Here is a 22,431-nt window from a genome sequence, read left to right on the forward strand (position 1 = left end):
TGGAGCTCAGCCTGGGCGGGGCCAAGGCACCACGGGATGGTCCTTTGCTCTTTCCAGGGCATCTCCACGGGCCATATCTAAGCACCCCGTGGGACAGATCCGGCCCACGGGTCCTGAGTTTGACACCCTTGATCTATGTGGTGGATGGTAGACTGGCGTTTCAGGAGGGAGGGGATGCTTCTGCAAAGAGACAGGGGAGTGGTCTTTGGACTGTCTGGTGGGCAGGAAGAGGGCAAGGATATACCCTCCCTAGCAGTTCACAGTATCTACAGTAGTGGCCAAAATTGTGGAAACCTTTTGGGAAAAAGTGTATTTTTGAGGTTTGATGGCTGATAACACCACTTTTTTTTTTGGAGTTTCAACATAATCCTATTCCACTGCTGGAAGGACCTGGGAATAGCCCAGACCTTCACCCAATTGAAAATCTATGGAGCCGACGAAAGAACCTGGTTAGTCAGAAGTGACCCAGCAATAAAACCCAGTTAAAAGAAGCCATCATTCAACCTTGGTTTCACATTAGAATATCTGCAGAACTAAAAGACTTGGTTCACTCCATGGGAAGGCGTTGTAAGGCCATCATTCATGCTAAAGGTTACCCAACTAAATATTAACTGACATGGGGATCATTTTTTGTATATCTCGTTTTTCACTTTGCTTCTTTATACTGTAACTGCTATTCTAATAGCAAATCCTTCATAAACATTATTGCATTACATTCTTGATTAAATTATCTTTCCATTGATATATAATTATATGGTACTACTCCCAAAAAAGTGGTGTTATTAGCAGTGGTGAAATCCAATTTATTTTACTACCAGTTCTGTGGCCGTGGCTTAGATGGGCATGGCAGGGGAAGAATACTGCAAAATCTCCATTCTCACCCACTCCAGGGGAAGGATACTGCAAAATCCCCATTCCCTCCCCACTCTGGGGCCAGTCAGAGGTGGTATTTGCCGGTTCTCCGAACTACTCAAAATTTGCGCTACCGGTTCTCTGAATCGCTCAAAATTTCCACTACCGGTTCTCCAGAACCTGTCAGAACCTTCTGGTTATTAGCTAGTTTTAGAAAATATACCTTTTCCCAAAAGGTTTCCACAATTTTGGCCCTCTAGTGTAGCTACAGTTATGCAGACAGTTGCTTTAATCTGGCAAGATTCTGTCTATAGGCCAACACCAATAAAGGAACTAGTCCAGATGTCATTCTTGGTTTTTTTGGGGGGGCCAGTCTAGCATAAGGTGCTTTCAGGCTCTTTTGCTCATAACGATCACCCTAAAAGGGGGTGTAGTACAGGAAGTCCCCGACTTACGACCCCAATTAAGTCCACAACTTCTGTTGCTGAGAGAAACATTTGTTAAGTAGGTTCTACAACCTTTCTTGCCACATTTGCTAAGTGAATCACTGCAGTTAGCAAGTTAGTAACCGGTTGTTAAATGAATCTGGCTTCCCTGTTGACGTGGCCGGTCAGAAGTTTGCAAAAAAGGATCACATGATCCCAGGACGCTGTGACCATCATCAATATGAGTCAGTTGCCAAGCGTCTGACTTTGGATCACATAACCCTGGGGATACGGCCACGGTCGTAGCAGTGGAAAATGGTCGTAAGTCACTCTTCCCAGTGCTGCTGTAACTTTGAACGGTCACTAAATGAACTGTTGTAAGTCGAGGACTATCTGTATAACTTCTAAACACAGCTACTAATGTAATATTCAATTCTTCGTGGTAAAGTGGAAATTACTATATGCATCAAACTGTTCCCACTTAATGGAACTTCAATATTCAGTTCCTAAATCTTCATTTGACCAATAAGCATTTTCAAGATATTATTTAAACTGGTCATCAATTGAGATCTATAGTTACATTTTGCAAAAAAAAAAAAAATCTTTGTTTTTATTAAATATCTAAAATAGTCCCTTTCCTTAAACTCTGGCGATTATTCACAGGTTGAATCTTTACAAATTATTTTATTTATTCATGTGGGTACGGAGTATCATCACAGAATCTGGAATGTAAGCAAGTTTTACCATGGGTAATTTATAATATTTATGACGGATTTTTTTTTTTTAAATTAAAAAAAAAATAGTTTACACCGTCAGATTTCCAAAGCCCCAGAGTGTATGTTGAATCCTACGTGCATTTTTTATTTCTACATAAATGTTTTATTTCCAAATCAAGATCATATTGCTGGTTTTATTAACCTAGGGAGCGTATTTGGGGAGCGGGGGGAATGATGGATAGATAAACAGCTTAAAATATTTAAGACTCAATATTTAAGGCTCGTTCGATTTAATAATCTTGGTCTCGGCAAATTGAAAACTTAATTTTGGTGTATTGACATTTTTGTAGTACCATAAAGCTATGATTGCTTCAGAATGGCCTTAGTTATTGAATGAGTGAGTGGATTCCAATTTTATTTATAAATCACATTAGCATCCTGTCTTTCTTCTATGGAGTTAGTTTGCCAATCTTTATGTGAATAGCAGGGAGAAATTACGTTATGAATGAAGGCAAAAATATGTCCCAGGATGATGTTGTGAGATCCAATCTGGGTTGATCGCTGGGACCAGAGATTTACTCTTCCAAGCTTTCGAACTTGTGCTGGAACCCATTTTCAGGGAATTTCTACTGGAATATGTGCTTTGGGCACATATGTTGAGGAATTCGCAGAGCAAACTTAGAGTAGCAAGGGTGTGCACATGAAAGTGACTGAGAGCAGTTGCGAATAATCACAGCCAACACACAGATACACTGAGTTGTGCTTACTTTTAGGAAATAGTAATAAGGCACAGTCCAATAAACAGTCCAGGTCATACACAGATAAAGCAGTAGATAGTAAAACAATAGTCCAGGGATATTCCAATAACAAAGTCTTCTTACCAGTTGTTGTAGTCATACACAATAAACAGTTGCAAACAGTAGCAAACACAGCAAATAGCAGTAACGATCAGTAATGGTCATCAGAGAGCAGCAGAGAGAAACTAACCATGTTTCAAGATCCCTCTTAAGGACATTGGCTACAGAGCTAACCAATCAGGACACAGTATGATGCAATACAGCAATACAGTCTTAAAGCTATATTGTGGTTTCATATATTGCCAACCCAACAAGTTAGGTAACTATCATTTCCTAACAACATGTTTATGTGGTGCCTTCCTATTGGCTGATTGGTGTGTTGATGGCTGGCGATTGGCTGTCTTTTCCTTGTGCTGCCAAGCCCACTTAAGTACTTGATAGGTTGATGGTAACTCAGCACCCATTTTGACTGACGAGGGGCCCGTTTCCCAGCCTTCAATCATTTCCCTGGCTATTTTTGTCCCTGCTCGGCCAACAATCATAATTGCTGCAAAATTAAATGTGTGTCCTTGTTCATTGCAATGATTATGTCGGACCAATGGGGAGGAAGCTAAGAACCAGAATGCAAGAACAGAAGTGAGCAGTCGGGCGAGGAGATCTGAACTCATTGGTGGCTCAGTGGCTAAGACACTGAGCTTGTCGATCAGAAAGGTTGGCAGTTCGGCAGTTTGAATCCCTAATACAGGTCTCCTGAGTGAGCAGAGGGTTGGACTAAATGACCTCCAAGGTCCCTTCCAACTCTGTTACTATTACTGATAGAATAATCCAAGTCCCATCACTTTTTATGTGTACGTGATGAATGTTTGCATGTTAAAAAGACTGTGGTTGTCTGGTCATGCTCACCATTCTGATACGTGTTGCCTACCTCTCTGTTCACCTTGTACATTTGTAATATTTTTTTTTCAATTTTTACCAGACCTTTTAAACAGGGGTATCTATACACAATGAGGAAACATGGAAAAAGATAGAAGTGTGTTTCTTGTCAGGGTTCAGATGGATGCCCTTATTAAATCATGAGTCTCGAGCCAAGCTTCAAAAGAAATCCAGTTATTTATTAGGAGCTTCATGTCCACATGTTCCAAGTGAAGCCAACTCTGACCCCACATAATTTACGCCCCTGTTTCTCCCCCCCCCCCCGGGTGTGTCATCAATCACATTCGCCAACGGGGTAATTTTGCGGGTTGTAGAGATCGTTCCCCTTCAGCTGCTGTAAGTAACCCTGGGATACAGCCTTGAGAGAGATAAGTCTGGAATGTGCATCTGTCTTTGGCTGCCGTGCCGTTTCATCAGTTTCCCATCCCCCGCCTTTCCTATGGCAACTTGAGAGCAGGCCAGGGATGCTTTGCTGAGTTGACATTTCTGAAAAAGTCTTGTGTATTGAGATATGTTCTCCGATGGTGCCGTGACTATGTTGTTGTCTATTCCAGGACAGTCAGAGTGTCTTCAGAGCTAACTGCAACAAAATTATAATGTTGTTTACTGATGGAGGTGAAGAAAAAGCTCAGGAGATATTCGAGAAATACAATAAGGACAAAAAGGTAAGATCCTCCGGTAAAAAAATATTTTGATATTTACTTTCTCTTCTTGATTTATTTTTTAAAAAAAAAAAAAAATCAAGAAGGCGATGCAAATGTTTCACATGTGTGAGCTTAGACCAGTGCATTAAAAAAAGGAATGCACAGTGGAATTTTAAACAAATAGATTTGCTCTATTTTAAAATAATATTTTATTCATTTTCACATTCATGTAATATTGAATACAATATTTTAGGCCGTAACAAAAAAAAAATAAAAATAAAGAAAGAAATGTGATCATTTAAGGAGATAACAGAAACTATGTCACAGCTGGGGTAGCACCAGATTGACCATCTGGGCTCAGAAGCTAAGCAGGATCTGTTCTGATTAGTTTTTGGATGGGAGACTCTCTGGAAATGCCAAAGCTGTAGGCTACATTGCAAAGTTGAGAAACATTCCGGAAGTCAACTTTCAATTGTTGCCAAGAAAACTGGATGGACGTGTCTGTGTGTCACCCGGATTTGAAATTCCAAGGTCTCTTGACTTTCAAAAGATTGTAATAGATCTCAATCACGCCATTTTGAGTTCTCTGTTCAAACAATCTCAAATCTACTCTAACAACATACTACCTATACTCAACGCCATCTTCACTACCCCACCTTTCCAAATGTTGTTAATTAGGTGGTAAGATCCCTAGCCTAATAGAATAGAATAACAGAGTTGGAAGGGACCTTGGAGGTCTTCTAGTCCAACCCCCTGCTTAGGCAGGAAACCCTACACCACTTCAGACAAATGGTTACCCAACAGCTTCTTAAAAATTTCCAGTGTTGGAGCATTCACAACTTCAGGAGGCAAGTTGTTCCACTTATTAATTGTTCTAACTATCAGGAAATTTCTCCTTAGTTCTAAATTGCTTCTCTCCTTGATTAGTTTCCACCCGTTGCTTCTTGTCCTGCCCTCAGGTGCTTTGGAGAATAGGTTGACCCCCTCTTCTTTGGGGCAGCCCCTGAGATATTGGGACACTGCTATCATGTCTCCCCTAGTCCTCCTTTTCATAAGACTAGACATACCCAGTTCCTGCAACCGTTCTTCATATGTTTTAGCCTCCAGTCCCCTAATCATCCAGGTTGCTCTTCTCTGCACTCTTTCTAGAGTCTCAACATCTTTTTTACATCGTGGTGACCAAAACTGAATGCAGTATTCCAAGTGTGGCCTTACCAAGGCATTGTAAAGTGGTATTAACACATCACATGATCTTGATTCTATCCCTCTGTTGATGCAGCCTAGAACTGTGTTGGCTTTTTTGGCAGCTGCTGCACACGGCTGGCTCATATTTAAATGGTTGTCCACTAGGACTCCAAAATCCCACTCACAGTTACTACTATTGAGCAAGGTACCACCTATATGGTACCTGTGCATTTTATTTTTCTTGCCTAAATGCCTAATGGAGTTGGGAGTCCCTCAACTTTCATTTCATGGCAGGAGCTGAGGAGAGAGGACACGATATCCCCTTTCAGCTTTCACATATTCTGGAAGAACGCTTCATCAAGGGCCTTCAAGATCAACTTCATGACATTAGCTGTTTTCTAGTTTTCACTGAAATCTCTCCTCCCCTGTCCCCTGTCCTTGGACCTCCCATCCCTCCTTGGTAGATTGCTGTCACCAGCAAAACTGCAGCAATAGAAGATCCATGGTAGTAGTGCCATGTCTGTTCTACAGTTAGGGACCCAATAACTTTGTTATTGTTGTTGTTGTTAGTTGCGAAGTCATGTCTGACCCATCACGACCCTATGGACAACGTTCCTCCAGGCCTTCCTGTCCTCTACCATCCTCTGGAGTCCATTTAAGCTCACGCCGACTGCTTCAGTGACTCCATCCAGCCACCTCGTTCTCTGCCGTCCTCTTCTTCTTTTGCCCTCCGTCTTTCCCAGTATTAGGCTCTTCTCCAGGGAGTCCTTCCTTCTCATTAGGTGGCCAAAGGATTTGACTTTCATCTTCAGGATCTGGCCTTTTAAAGAGCAGTCAAGAAGACTGCTATCATGTCTCCCCTAGTCCTTCTCTTCATCAAACTAGACATACCCAGTTCCTGCAACCATTCTTCATATGTTTTAGCCTCCAATCATCCCCTAATCCTCTTTGTTGCTCTTCTCTGCACTTTTTCCAAAGTCTCAAAGAAGACCAACTAAAACAATTAAAGGCCTGGAAACGAAAACATCTGAAGGATGGCTGCAGAAATTGGAAACTAGATATGGCTAGTCTAAGAGAAAAGAAGGGCCAAGGGTGATATTATAGCAATATTCCAATATTTGAGAGTCTCCCATAGCAGTTCCTTTCACGCCTTCTGCTGGACATCTGAAATTCTAATTTTGGGGGCTACTCAACCAGCCGCTGCTGTTTAGAACGAGCAGGAAGTCCTTGACTGAAATCGTCTCTGACATGTACTGGCCAGAGAGAGCAATTATAGCCAGATCTTAGGTCCTTGATTGATAAGAAGACTAACCACCTTAAAGCATGTCAGGCAAGCTCTTCCTTGTAATTGAATTTAAAATCTCAGCTAAGTGGTCCGTCCCTTTGCAGAAATGTCTTTGCAGGAATGAATAATTGCGGGCGGTGACTGCTTGTTCGCACATTCATTTATTTAATCCACGGTCTGCGCGTAGAATGTCCGAGCATCTGCCGAACGACACGGGCTGATTAAAATCCCGTTTTTATAAAGCCCCCGGTTATGTGAAACAGGCCTGAATTGGTAATAACTCAGCTGTCTGGAAGACTGTTCAATTCCACCGATGATATACTGGGAGGTTTTTCTTTGCAAACATTTTCAATGCTCCGGGCTTACAGTGGCGGGAGTCAATTTCGTATTTAAGCTGATTTGACCTCGAGGGAAATCGAAGACAGTTGTGAAGGGAGAGATGGATCTCATTATGGAATGAGGTGCGATGTGCCTTTTTGTTCTATTTTTCAAAAGACGGTGCGGGCTTTTGTACTGAGAAAATAGATATTTGAGGGGAACGAGGATTTATTTCAGATACTGCTCGTTTGAGTCAAGCAATCAATGCAGTGCAGCTATGCGCCCCTTCATCCTTAGGAACGTTGTAACTCCCGGTGCTTATTTGAAGAATTCATTGGTTGGAAAATTAAAATGCACGCATACAAAGACATATTTGAGCCACGGTGGCGCAGTGGTTGGAGTGCAGTACTGCAGGCTACTTCTGCTGCCTGCCGGCTGCCTGCAATTTGGCAGTTCAAAACTCACCAGGCTCAAGGCTGACTCAGCCTTCCGTCCTTCCGAGGTGGGTAAAATGAGGACCCAGATTGTTGGGGGCAAGAGGCTGACTCTGTAAACCGCTCAGAGAGGGCTATAAAGCACTGTGAAGCGGTATATAAGTCTAAGTGCTATTGGGAAGGAGGGAGGGAGGGAGGGAGGGAGGGAGGGAGGGAGGGAGGGAGGAAGGAAGGAAGGAAGGAAGGAAGGAAGGAAGGAAGGAAGGAAGGAAGGAAGGAAGGAACTGTGGTGGCACAGTGGTTAGAATGCAGTATTGCAGGCTAACTCACTGCTCATTGTCAGCAGTTCAATCCTGACTAGCTGAAGGTTGACTCAGCCTTCCATTCTTCTGTGGTGAGTAAAATGAGGACCCAGATTGTTGGGGGCAAGAGGCTGATTCTGTAAACTTCTTAGAGAGGGCTGTAAAGCACTGTGAAGCGGTATATAAGTCTAAGTGCTATTGGGAAGGAGGGAAGGAAGGAAGGAAGGAGGGAGGGAGGAAGGGAGGGAGGGAGGGAGGGAGGAAGGAAGGAAGGAAGGAAGGAAGGAAGGAAGGAAGGAAGGAAGGAAGGAAGGAAGGAAGGAAGGAAGGAAGGAAGGAAGGAACTGTGGTAGCACAGTGGTTAGAATGCAGTATCATTGTCAGCAGTTCAATCCTGACCAGCTGAAGGTTGACTCAGCCTTCCATTCTTCCGAGGTGGGTAAGGCTGAGTCAACCTTGAGCCTTTGAGAGATTCGAACCAGCAGAAATTGCAGGCAGCTGTGTTAATAACAGGGTGCGTAGACCACTGTACTATCAAGGCTATATAAGTTTAAAGGCTATTGCTTTTCTCAGAAAAAGGGGTTCAAACAATTCACAGAGTTCCCCCTTCACATGAAGGCAGGAGTCTTGTTTAGATTGTGAGATTCTATCTCCTAAACCCTTATTTCTTGATATTAAACCCACTTTATGAAGTTCCACGTAAACAAACCAGGGTCAGAACCTTAACAATGTACTGTGAAGCCGGTTGTATGATAGGTTCACAGTTCGTGTTCAACCCAACCAGGGGTCAGATTGAAAAATTTTAGCAGCCAGTTCTCTGCCTGGGTGGGCATGGCCATGGGGGCTTGGCCTACTCGGCCTCCTGCACCATGGCGGGGGGTATTTTTTCACCCTCCCCAGGCTCCAGAGGCTTTTCTCGAGACTCCGGGAGGGTGAAAACCGCCTCCCCTGAGCTCTAGAGGCCCTCCGGAGACCAGAAATGGGGCTGTTTATGGACTTCTGGTACTTTTGTTACTTCCGATAGACCCATTTTTCGCCCTCCCAGAGCCTCCACGCAGGCTGCATGGAGACTCCAGGGAGGGGAGGGGTGGGGGGGCAGGGTCACCCACTCCTTGCAACTACCGGTTCGGCGAAACAGATGTAAAATTAGCATCCGTTTTGCCCGAACTGCTCCGAACCGGCTGAATCCCACTCCTGAACCCAATATACATAAGAGGCCTTTTCAGATCTGGAGATGAATAACCCGACTGTTGAAGTAGAGATAAATTTAAAGACTTTTTCAGGCTGAAGTTTTAGTCCAACTTCTCTACTGATCCTAGCTCTCTTGTTGACAATTTTCAGTCTTAATTGGCACCAAAATGTAGAATCCAAATTAGCTTCCTCTCGTATTCTCTTTGAATGCCTTATTACCTTTTAAAAATGAAACATTTTTTTTTTTTAGACAAGGAACTTTACATGGTGAGCTTCAACAGGATCTAGGCAAATTGCCTGATACCATTTTACCCCCGAGGGTTTTAAAAAACTTTTTCCAAGTAAAGGTAAAAGGTAAAGGTTCCCCTCGCACATATGTGCTAGTCGTTCCTGACTCTAGGGGGCGGTGCTCATATCCGTTTCAAAGCCGAAGAGCCAGCGCTGTCCGAAGTCGTCTCCGCGGTCATGTGGCCGGCATGACTCAACGCCAAAGGCTCACGGAACGCTGTTCCCTTCCCACCAAAGGTGGCCCCTATTTTTCTACTTGCATTTTTTACCTGCTTTCGAACTGCTAGGTTGGCAGAAGCTGGGACAAGTCACAGGAGCTCACCCCGTTATGCTGCACGAAGGAGTCGAACTGCTGAACTGCCGACCTTTTGATCGACAAGCTCAGCATCTTAGCCACTGGTATCCACATGGTATCCTTAAGATTTATATTGATTGTTTCCTAATGTGATTTGATTGCTAATTTGTTATTTGTTCCCTATGACTATCATTAAGCGTTGTACCTTATGATTCTTGACGAATGCATCTTTTCTTTTATGTACACTGAGAGCGAATGCACCAAAGACAATTTCCTTGTGTGTCCAATCACACTTGGCCAATAAAGAATTCTATTCTATTCTATTTTTAAAAAAAAAAACTAGAAAGTTTTTGTCGTTCTCCAACAGCTCTTCCACTAGATGGCAGCCATTATTTAGTGATGTTGCAGTATCAACCGATAATTTTTTTTCCTGGCAAAGTTCCCCTCCACCCTTATATCGTTTCCTATTAATGCTCATGAATATGTTCAAAAGCTTATTGGCATTGCTAATAATAAAAATCCAGCCATATTATACTCACAGCAGCATTTTTAGCCGATACTTATCAAACACACACACACACACATATATATATTTCTGTTTTAGGTCCGTGTGTTTACGTTTTCTGTTGGTCAACATAATTATGACAAAGGACCCATACAGTGGATGGCCTGTGAAAATAAAGGTATTGTGGGTTTATATGGATGAATAAATGAGTAAAGGCTTTATAACAAGCCACAGTTTATACTTATTTATTATGATAATGTTGTTGCTTAGTGCCCTCTGATTCTTTTAAGCCTATAAAGGAGAATATTTGCAGTTCAGGGTAAAAAAAGAGCAAACCACACTCCCTGATAGTACTGATGATGTTACCTAATTGGGTAATGAAACATCTGCAAAAAAACAACCAAGCTCAGAGAGCATCAAGGACCCAACAGTCAACCATCTCCTCCTCCTCTTCTTCTTCCTCCTCCTCCTCCTCCTCCTCCTCCTCCTCCTCCTCCTCCTCCTCCTCCTCCTCCTCCTCCTCCTCCTCCTCCCCTCCTCCTCCTCCTCCTCCTTCTCCTCCTCTTCTTCCTCTTCCTCTTCCTCTTCCTCTTCCTCTTCCTCTTCCTCTTCCTCTTCCTCTTCTTCTTCTTCTCCTTCTCCTTCTCCTTCTCCTTCTCCTTCTCCTCCTCCTCCTCCCCCCCCTCTACACAAAACCCTCTTCCTTCTAGAACTGCTGATGTTACCTCAATGGGTCATGAAACGTCCACAAGGAAACAAGCAAGATCAGAGAGCACCAAGCTAAAATAACATTTTAATCCTAAGAACAATAGAATATTAATAAAGCAGGTAGCGAAATATGGAAAACCCGTATTTTCTCTTATGTATAAAATCAGGGTTGTGTCCTTTATTTATTATTTATGGACTTCATGTAGTCTTCTTAGTTCTGTATCCTCTCCCTTGCTAAATCGGAATATAAAGGCAAACTTAATGCTTGCATCATCAAAGGTACATTTTTACAGGTTTTATTTATGTGAAGAAGCTCACTTACAATTTATTGTAAATGATTGCCAATTTATTGGGAGACAAAAAAGTGTAGGAAAAAAATCACCAGGAAATTTACATCAGCGATCTTTAAATGTATATGGCTTCCCAATTTGAATTTCACCATTTCTTCTGCTGTTGACTCCATGTTCGTAGTCCTAATATTTCTAGTGTTTCGCCTGGAAATCGATATTTCATTAAAACTCAAATTCCTGCATTTAAATTTTCTATTTCAGGTTACTATTATGAAATTCCTTCCATTGGCGCCATAAGAATAAACACACAGGTATGTTTGCATTTTTGCAGTAATTTATTGATCAGGAATGCCAGTTCTAAAGTAGAAGAAATTAAAATTCATCTATATACAATAGTTAGTAAAAAAAAAAAAAAACTCATATAAAGAATTGTTTGAGGGAAAAATATCGATCCGTTGGTTTTGATAGGAACTGACCAATCCAGCTTGTCACCTAAACCTGACAATTTGAGCTGAGAGAGAGGGAGTGGGACTAGAACTCACAGTCTCCTGGTGATTGGCCCAAAGTTATCCAGCTGGCTTTCATGTTTAAGGTGGGACTAGAACTCACAGTCTCCTGGTGATTGGCCCAAAGTTATCCAGCTGGCTTTCATGTCTAAGGAGGGACTAGAACTCCCTGTCTCCTGATGATTGGCCCAAAGTCACCCAGCTGGCTTTCATGCCTAAGGCGGGACTAGAACTCACAGTCTCCTGGTGATTGGCCCAAAGTTACCCAGCTGGCTTTCATGTTTAAGGTGGGACTAGAACTCACAGTCTCCTGGTGATTGGCCCAAAGTTACCCAGCTGGCTTTCATGTCTAAGGTGGGACTAGAACTCCCTGTCTCCTGGTGATTGGCCCAAAGTCACCCAGCTGGCTTTCATGCCTAAGGCGGGACTAGAACTCACAATCTCCTGGTGATTGGCCCAAAGTTACCCAGCTGGCTTTCATGCCTAAGGCGGGACTAGAACTCACAGTCGCCTGGTTTCTAGCCTGTTGCCTTCACCACCGGACCAAACTGGCTTTCTTCTGAAATATTGACTATTAAATTTACTAAAAAAAATAACAATACAGTGCTATCTAAAGCAACAAAATGCATATTTCCTTAGATTATCTGAGAACATGGAACCAGATATTAAGCAAACATGATCTATTTGTTGTATATAATTGTTAAGTTCAATCAAGATAAAGCAAATATATATATATATATTTTGTTATAATTTTACGTGTAAAGGATAGCTGTTGGGCAGCCTTTTGTTAACATGGTACCCATTCCTCCATGACGTCCAGTCATACATATTTGTTTAAATTTTTTACACAAATATTTCTGCTCAACCAAGGCTGTTTGTAATATATTGTCAATAACAATGTTATTAATAGACTGTTGTGGCATCATCGATCTTGGGTTGTCTCATTAGACTTTTTTTTTAAAAAAATCACGCAACGCAAAATCTATGTTGGACCTCAAGTGCTTTTTTTGCATCCTTGTTAGCAATATACCCTTGCTAAATCAGATTATAAGGATAAACGTAATGTGTACATCACCAAAGGTGCATTTTTCCGTGCTTTTATTTAGGTAAAGAACTTGTAATTGATTGCAAATTATTGCACACTTAATTGGGAGACCTTTGGAATGCAGAAATCATGGCACACAGCTCGGATCTTTGTATGACCAATCTAATCTCCCATTCTCTCTACTCATCCTATAACCGCGATGGCGAATCTATGGCATGCATGTCCGAAGTGGCACGTGGAGCCATGTCACCTGGCACATGCGGCGTCGCCTGTTCTTCTTCCAGGTTTCTGTCATGCATGTGCTCGCGATGATCAGCTGGCCTTCGTGCCTTTGGCAGTGCTGGAATCTGGAAGAGCTGTTCCTCTGTTTTCCTGCATGATCATGCACGCCGACTAGCTGATCATTGCGTGCACATGCGTGCCAGAAACCTAAAAGACTAGCTGGCCGGCACACACACATGTGCTGGAACCAGAAGTTCATTTTCGGGCGCACATACGCCCTAGGCAACTCCTCTTCCAGGTTGCAGTCCAGACGAGAGCACACACACTCCCTTTTCAGTACTTGGTGCTGAAAAGTTCGCCATCACTGTCCAATAATATAAGTCGGTGTTGCTAGGTACAATTAAACGGGATCCCAAAAGGGAGGAAAACATTGTGCAAAAATGTAGAGGAAGAAAAATTAAGGATTGTCGATCAGAAAGAGAAAAAGAGTCTGGATGGCGGGTGCAATAGTACCCAGAGACAGCAAAATAGAAGAGAAAGAAACGGAGGGAAAAAAGCCACAAAATACAAAGACCTACAGATATAACAATGATCTGTCTCTCACCCAATCTTTGCTTCTTTTCTTTTTTTTTCCCCAACAGGAATATTTGGATGTTTTGGGCAGACCCATGGTAATGGCTGAGCAAAAAGCCAAACAAGTCCAATGGACCAACGTCTATTTGGATGCTCTGGTATGTGCAATTATGTGTATTTTGGACAGAAAATGGTTAGAAATGAAATGATTCATTGCACTAAAAGGTTGCGGCAGAAAAAATCTTTACTCCCTTTGTCACAGTTGAAAGGAATTACTTTAGCAGAGAGAGAGGGGGGGAGAGGGAGAGAAGGAGAAAGAGAAAGAGAGAGAGAGAAAGAGAAAGATGATAGATATATAGACAGAAAAAGAGATAGTGTAGATAGAAAAAGAGAGAGAGAGAGATTGATAGAGAGAGAGACGAGAGAGAGCGATAAATAGAGATAGATAGATAGATAGATAGATAGATTGATTGATAGAGAGAGAGAGAGATGAGATAGATAGAGATAGATACATAAATAGAAATAGATAAATAGAGATATAGATAGATTGATAGAGAAAGAGAGATGAGATAGATAGAGATAGATAGATACATAAATAGAGATAGATAAATAGAGATATAGATAGATTGATAGAGAGAGATATGATAGATAGATAGAGATATAGATTGATAGAGAGAGATGAGAGAGAGATAAATAGCAATATAGATATATAGATATATATATATGATAGAGAGATAGAGATAGAGATAGATAAAGAGAAAGAGATAGAGAGATAGCGATAGCGATAGATAGATAAATAGAGATAGATAAATAGAGATATAGATAGATTGATAGAGAGCAAGATAGAAAGAGATAGATAGATATCTGATAGAGATAGATAGATAGATGAGAGAGAGAGAGAGAGAGAGAGAGAGAAATAGAAAGAGAGAGAAAGAAAGAGAGAAAGATTTGCTAAAAATTAGAAATACCAAGGGAGAATTTTCAATTCATATAAGAAGAAATAAGAATCCCATCTGCATTTTCACAGTAATATGCTCCTTATCCATTACAACCCTCACATTTTTGAGATGGGAAAAAGCTATTACAGCTAGTCCTCGATTTACAACAGTTTGTTTAGTGACCATTCCAAGTTCCAACCGCACTGGGAAAAAAAGGGACTCAGGACGGTTTTTCACATTTAGAACTTTTACAGCATTCCTGTGGTCACATGATCAGAATTCAGACGCTCGGCAACTGGCATGTACTAATGACGGTTGCAGCGTCCCCTGGGTCACATGATTTGGAGACCTTCAATGGGGAAACCAGATTCACTAAACAATTATGTTACTAATTTAACAAGTGCAGTGACTCACTTAACAACGGTGGCTAGAAAGGTTGTAACACGGGGCAAAACTCACTTAACAAGTGTCTTGCTTGGCAACTTAAATGTTGGCCTCAACTTTGGTCGTAAATCAAGGACTGCTTGTAACTAGTAAGTCCTTATCCATCGTAAAAATATCTTTTTCTCCCCTTAGAAATTAAGCACCGTTCTGAACCTGAGAGAAATAATCCCGGCAAAATATACTTTTTTTTTCTTCCTCTTGTGCTTGATAGTAAAAAAAAAAAAAAATGGAAGAATTTGCTTTCAGAATAACATAATTGGGAGGACCTTTGAGGTCTTCTAGTCCAGCCCCCTCCTCAGGCAGGAAACCCTATGCCCATAATGGCGAACCTATGGGCACGCGTGGAACCATTTTGCCTGGCACGCGCAGTGTCGCCTGTTCCTCTTCCGGTGTGCATCCGTGCACGACGATCAGCTGGCCTTTTTGGGTACAGCACTGCTGGAAAGAGCTGGTCTTTCATTTTCCTGCATGAGCATGCGTGCCAGCCAGCTGATTGTCGCGGGCGCATGCGTGCCAGAAACCCGGAAGAGTAGCTGGCTGAAACCGGAAGTTCAGTAGCTGAAACCGGAAGTTCAGTAGCTGAAACCGGAAGTTTCACTGGAAATGAAACCAGTGACGGAGCACCAGTGGAGGGTTCCTCCCGGTTCGGCCCGGTTCTGCCAAGCCAGTAGCGGTGACGATATGATGTCACCGAACCGGTTCTGCCCCCCCACCCCCCCGTGTTATTCTTACCTTTTATTTGGCCCCACCCCCAATCTATTGCTGCCTCCTGAGTCCCAGCTGATGGACTATAAGGAAAAACTGTTTAAACTCTTGCCGCAGGGTTTCAAAGGGCCGCCCTACAGCTGATCAGTGGTAAAAGGCAGTTTGGTGGTAGACCAGTGCCTCCAAAAATAAATGGGTAGACCACTGCCTGCAAAAATAAATGGGCAGACCAGTGCCTGCAAAAATAAATGGGCAGACCAGTGCCTGCAAAAATACATGAGTAGATCAGTGCCTGCAAAAATAAATGGGCAGACCAGTGCCTGCAAAAATACATGAGTAGATCAGTGCCTGCAAAAATAAATGGGCAGACCAGTGCCTGCAAAAATACATGAGTAGATCAGTGCCTGCAAAAATAAATGGGCAGACCAGTGCCTGCAAAAATACATGAGTAGATCAGTGCCTGCAAAAATAAATGGGCAGACCAGTGCCTGCAAAAATACATGAGTAGATCAGTGCCTGCAAAAATAAATGGGCAGACCAGTGCCTGCAAAAATACATGAGTAGATCAGTGCCTGCAAAAATAAATGGGCAGACCAGTGCCTGCAAAAATACATGAGTAGATCAGTGCCTGCAAAAATAAATGGGCAGACCAGTGCCTGCAAAAATACATGAGTAGATCAGTGCCTGCAAAAACAAATGAGTAGACCGGTACAGCTCTGCAAGCAGTTAAAAGCCTGGTAGACCAGTACCTCTGCTAAATCCTAAAGAATTGTCACATGACCATCAAGCCACACCCACAAAATAAGCCATTTCCCACAGAACCGGTAGTAAAAAAATTTAGAACCCACTCCTGTGAAGCACCCGCCACCTCTGGTGGCAAGGAGTTCCACGGATCGATTGTTCTCACTGTTGGGAAATTTCTCCTTCGTTCTAAGGTGGCTTCTCTCCTTGATTAGTTCCCATTGCTTTCGTTTGAATGACTCTGGTGCACAGATTGGGCAACTTGGCTGAAAGCTTTGGCTCTACGTATTAAATCAGTATTAATTTCCCGCACCCCCCACCACCCCAATCCAATGCCTGACCTGATTTGCAAGCCAAGCATCCTTTGTTTAGCTTTGCTGAAGGCAGAGCGACCTAACATTTTCCTGCTTGTTTAGTTATCTCTAATGTGAAACGTGTCAAATACATAAGTGTGCAGGAAATGACACCGATTTACAACACAGGTTGCAAGAATTGCAGCCGCAGCTAGCAAAACCTTTTTGGCACTCGCTGAAAGGTGATAACATTGACGGACGCATTTAAACCCCCGATAGTGGTTATTGTAATATATGATTGTCAGCCTGGCCAGCTGAATTTCCATCTTTTCCTGTTGGCTTTACAATATAATATCTCTTTAATTTGTTTTCAGTGTGCTCTGTCCATTCTGAGCCAACCCTATCGAATAGGTCAGTCTTTTGCATCATTATAATTCCGATGCTCAGAAGTTCAATGACCATCCTTTCTTGATTAGTGAATGGAGGCTTTACTGGAAATGTCCTGGAGAAAGTTGATATCTTTTCGACACATCCTGTTCTTAAATGTCAGCAAGGAGGGAAGGAAAACTGCACCGAAATCATTCTGTCCTCGTAATCATTCCCCCCCACCCATCCACACACACACACCATGAGTTCCAAAGAAAAGGAATATTTATTTGATCCTCGGCACTCAAAAGCGTGGGGGACGTGGTGGCTCAGACGCTGAGCTTGTCGATCGAAAGGTCGGCAGTTCACCGGTTCAAATCCCTAGCACCGTGTAACGGGGTGAGCTCCCGTGACTTCTCCCAGCTTCTGCCAACCTAGCAGTTCGAAAGCAGGTAAAAAATGCAAGTAGAAAAATAGGGACCCCCTTTGATGGGAAGGGAACAGCGTTCCGTGCGCCTTTGGTGTTGAGTCATGCCGGCCACATGACCACGGAGACGTCTTCGGACAGCGCTGGCTCTTTGGCTTTGAAACGGAGATGAGCACCGCCCCCTAGAGTCGGGAACAACTAAGCCACATGTGTGAGGGGAACCTTTACCTTTACTAAAAAGCAGATTAAATTATATAAGTAAGTTGATTATTGACTATATAATCAATATAGACTGATAAATAAATTGAACAACATGTTCTTCGGATGATCTAGTGCTGAGAATTGACTTTTGGGCTGCTGTATTTTTCTCAGAGTTAATGGCACACTTTTTTTTATCCCCCGGGTCATTAAAATAATGTTTTCTGATTAGATAGTTGAGGAGGTGATAAGCCACCTGGGAAAGCCAAGGGAAATCATCAAAACCATGAAAAAGTGAAAGTTAGAATATTTCTGACATGGGATGCCACACCCAGAAAAATACACCATACTTCACTTAATCCTCAAGGGAAAGGCTGAAGGCAAATGAGATCCAGGTAGAAGAAGAACCTCAAAATTTAAAGGACTGGTTTGAACAAAACTCAGCAGCACTTTTTCGTTGTGGCTGTTGATAAAAATAGGATCGCCAACATGATCGCCAATGTCCAATGACAAATATGGCACATGAAGAAGTATTAGATAGATAGATAGATAGATAGATAGATAGATAGATAGATAGATAGATAGATAGATAAGAGTGAGAGAGATGTATGATAGGGAGAGAGAGATGAGAGATGGGGAAGGGAGGGGGAGGGAGGGAGGGAGGATAGATAGAAATAAAGATAGATAGATAGATAGATAGATAGATAGATAGATAGAGCGAGAGAGAGATAGAGAGATAGATAGAATGATAGAGAGAGAGGGATGATGGATGGATGAAATGATATAGATGAGAGAGAGAGAGAAATGATAGATAGATAGATAGATAGATAGATAGATAGATAGATAGATAGATAGATGGATGGATGGGTGGGTAGGTGGTAGGTAGATAGATAGATAGATAGATAGATAGATAGATAGATAGATAGATAAGAGTGAGAGAGATGTATGATAGGGAGAGAGAGATGAGAGATGGGGAAGGGAGGGGGAGGGAGGGAGGGAGGATAGATAGAAATAAAGATAGATAGATAGATAGATAGATAGATAGATAGATAGAGCGAGAGAGAGATAGAGAGATAGATAGAATGATAGAGAGAGAGGGATGATGGATGGATGAAATGATATAGATGAGAGAGAGAGAAATGATAGATAGATAGATAGATAGATAGATAGATAGATAGATAGATAGATAGATAGATAGATGGATGGGTGGGTAGGTGGTAGGTAGATAGATAGATAGATAGATAGATAGATAGATAGATAGATAGATAGTTGATAGAGATAGATAGATAGATAGCTGATAGAAATAGATAGCTGATAACAGATAGACAGACAGACAGACAGATAGATGATAGATAGATAGATAGATAGATAGATAGATAGATAGATAGATAGTTGATAGAGATAGATAGATAGATAGCTGATATAGATAGCTGATAACAGATAGATAGATAGACAGACAGACAGATAGATGATAGATAGATAGATGATAGATAGATAGATAGATAGATAGATAGATAGATAGATAGATAGATAGATAGATGAGAGAGAGAGGAGAGAGAGAGAGAGAGATGATAGGTAGATGGGTAGATGGATGGATGGATGGATGGATGGATAGATAGATAGATAGATAGATAGATAGATAGATAGATAGTTGATAGAGATAGATAGATAGATAGCTGATAGAAATAGATAGCTGATAACAGATAGATAGACAGACAGACAGACAGATAGATGATAGATAGATAGATAGATAGATAGATAGATAGATGATGGGTGGGTAGGTGGTAGGTAGGTAGGTAGATAGATAGATAGATAGATAGATAGATAGATAGATAGATAGATAGTTGATAGAGATAGATAGATAGATAGCTGATATAGATAGCTGATAACAGATAGATAGATAGACAGACAGACAGATGATAGATAGATAGATGATAGATAGATAGATAGATAGATAGATAGATAGATAGATAGATAGATAGATGATAGATAGACAGACAGACAGACAAGCAGACTCATTTTTCTGGAGACCACAGAGTGGGGTGGGGTGGGGTTTAACCCGCCAAGATGGCAGATGTAGTATACAGAGGGACAGGCCTTCATTATGATGCCCCATTCATTCTCCTACAGATCGTGGAGACTGCAGTTTGTTTCCTTCATAAAAAAATGTTCCACATTATTTCACATTTTTTTATATTCACAAATGACATTTTGGGAACTGAGTGTTTCGAATTGTGACTTCCATGTTCATGATTACGTTTTGTTTTCACTCTAAAACAGTTCTCTCTCTCTCTCTCTCTCTCTCTCTCTCTCTCTCTCTCTCTCTCTCTCTCTCTCTCTCTCTCTCTCTCTGATTGATTTCTAGGAACTTGGCTTGGTCATTTCGGGAACCTTGCCAGTCTTCAACTTTACCAAAGATCAAAATAACGTTCAGGTAAGCACCTCACACAATCCTGGGGTGACATAAAGCTTCCGTATGCCAACAATTAAGTAGCCTGAAAACTTGAAATGGAAACAGGTTCATCCTCTCTGTAATGAGCTTGCAATACTACGCGTCTGTCAAGCGCCAGGGAAATCAGGAGATTCAGGCAGTTCTAATGCCTGAAGAGCCTTGATGGTACAGTGGTCTAAGCACCCTGTTATTAACACAGCTGCCTACAATTACTGCTGGTTCGAATCTCACCAGGCTCAAGGTTGACTCAGCCTTCCATCCTTTCTAAGGTAGGTAAATTGAGGACCCAGTTGTGGGGGCAATAAGCTGACTTTGTATAAATATACAAAAGGATGAAGGCTATTGCTTAACGCATTGTAAGCCTCCCTGAGTCTCCGGAGAAGGGCGGCATATAAATCAAATTAAAAAAAAAATGAGTATAAAGACTTATTGCAAGCTTGAGTTCTCTACAAGAATCTGGCCAACTAACAGTCAAGGGAAAAGAGTGGGAGATAAGAAAGGCACTCAAGGTAGGATGGAGTTAGATCTCTTGTGGGCACGCAGGGATTCATGACTGATGACATGTTTGACCCCTCCCTCGGGCTCAGCCTGGTCATCTCCTACAGCAAGGATGTCAAACTCCCAGCCTGTGGGCCAGATGCCTCATATGCTGGCCACACCCTCACCCCGTTTAGCGAAGGGGGGGGAAAGTCCCGATACGTCACGTGACACCGCCGTGAGTTTGGCACCCCTGACCTACAGCATCTCCGTGCAGAAATAAGTCCACATAAAATACATGGGATTTAACTTCGAGACCTCAGCTTCTATATTTTTCAACCCAAATGGACTGTGAACAACTTTATAACATGATTTGGAAATCAGCTAAGTAGATTCGTACCTGCAGTCCAGTTTGCTGTGGATCATCAGGATTTGTTTGTTTATCTCTGTGTGTGAGAGAGAGAATGTGTTGGCAACTCCCTTCAGATTCTTGTGATATTCTGAGTATTTTGGATTAAGTATAGGTTACTCCTTTCTGGAGATTGGGAGAAGGCCACAAACAACTGGGCTGCTATTATTGGTAAATGCTTTGCTAATGAAGTCTATTAAGATGTTCTCATTATGAATGACACACAGTGAAACCAAAGAGATGCCTGGATATAGAGAGGGTTTCTTTCTTTCTTTCTTTCTTTCTTTCTTTCTTTCTTTCTTTCTTTCTTTCTTTCTTTCTTTCTTTCTTCCTTCCTTTTCTCTCCCTTCCTTCCTTCCTTCCTTCTCTCTCTCCTTTCTTCCCTTCCTTCCTCATCCCTCCCTCCCTCCCTCTTTCTTTCTTTCTTTCTTTCTTTCTTTCTTTCTTTCTTTCTTTCTTTCTTTCTCTCTTTCCTTCCTTCCTTTCCCTCCTCCTCCTTTTTTCTTTTTCTTTCTTTCTTTCTTCCTTCCTTCCTTCTTTCCTTCCCCTTCCCCCTCCTCCTTTTCTCTTTCTTTCTTTCTTTCTTTCTTTCTTTCTTTCTTTCTTTCTTTCTTTCAAGTCGAGAGACGCATATACGTTGTACGCACACTATCAAAATAAAATGTAAGGCTTTCGCAAGACTTCAAATACTGTCGATTACTCGGTGTGCAAAATGTACACACCGCAGGAGGAACAGTCGTCTGTCTCATTAACATCTGGGACACGCTAATTTCGTCTTAATTATCTGTGACCTCTACAGAAGAGAAATTTGGCTTTACTCCTTCAAGTTAACGTTTTAATCATCTGAAAATAAATCTGTTTGTTTGATTTGTTGGACAGAACCAGTTGATCCTTGGCGTAATGGGAGTTGACGTGTCCCTAGAAGAAATTAAAAAGGTCACCCCTCGTTTTACTGTGAGTTTCCTCTATCATCCTTTAAAAACAACAACAACAACAAAAAAACCTTCTGCAGTAGCTTGGATCCTGTTCAACTTTCTCTTCCAGTCTATCTAGTTCCATTGCCTGGAAGTCAAGGGAGGAAAAAAAAATGATTTCCTCTTGCCCCTATTTTTGCGGACATGACTTCTCCTAAATGCAAGACCTACTAATGTTCTACTCTCTTGTAGATGACTTGGAGGTGATGGCTCTGTGCCACGGCTTTGAAAAACCGAGGACACAAAAGGAGCTCTTAACCTGATGATCCCTTCTGCTTCCTTTATAGCCGATGGTTTAGATGAGAGCAGTGATGGCTAACCTTTTTGCCGTCGCATGCCAAAAGCAGAGGGAGCGTCAAGCACGCACACCCATAATTCAATGCGTGCGACCTCTCCGCCCGCTTTTGGCATATGATAGCACCGCGGGCCTGGTAGGCCCATTTACCCTCCCCAGACTCCAGAGGCTTTCTTGGAGCCTGGGGAGGGCGAAAAC

The 22,431-nt window shown here is 42.0% G+C and overlaps 1 protein-coding gene across 4 annotated transcripts in view; it reads left to right on the top strand.

The window, feature by feature from the left end:
* Positions 1–22,431, top strand: part of CACNA2D1 (calcium voltage-gated channel auxiliary subunit alpha2delta 1) — a 125,340-nt gene that overhangs the window by 17,146 nt on the left and 85,763 nt on the right. For all 4 annotated transcript variants that reach the window (XM_070947419.1, XM_070947418.1, XM_070947420.1 and 1 more), the window contains exons 5-10: positions 4,278–4,388; positions 10,270–10,348; positions 11,430–11,479; positions 13,583–13,672; positions 19,992–20,060; positions 21,844–21,918. In XM_070947419.1, the coding sequence (XP_070803520.1) occupies positions 4,278–4,388; positions 10,270–10,348; positions 11,430–11,479; positions 13,583–13,672; positions 19,992–20,060; positions 21,844–21,918 (474 nt within the window). The remainder of the gene's footprint in view (positions 1–4,277; positions 4,389–10,269; positions 10,349–11,429; positions 11,480–13,582; positions 13,673–19,991; positions 20,061–21,843; positions 21,919–22,431) is intronic.

Source organism: Pituophis catenifer, unplaced genomic scaffold (genome assembly GCF_029215685.1).
Source record: "Pituophis catenifer annectens isolate HBS135680 unplaced genomic scaffold, rPitCat1.0.hap2 SCAF_7, whole genome shotgun sequence".
NCBI classification, from domain to species: domain Eukaryota; kingdom Metazoa; phylum Chordata; class Lepidosauria; order Squamata; family Colubridae; genus Pituophis; species Pituophis catenifer.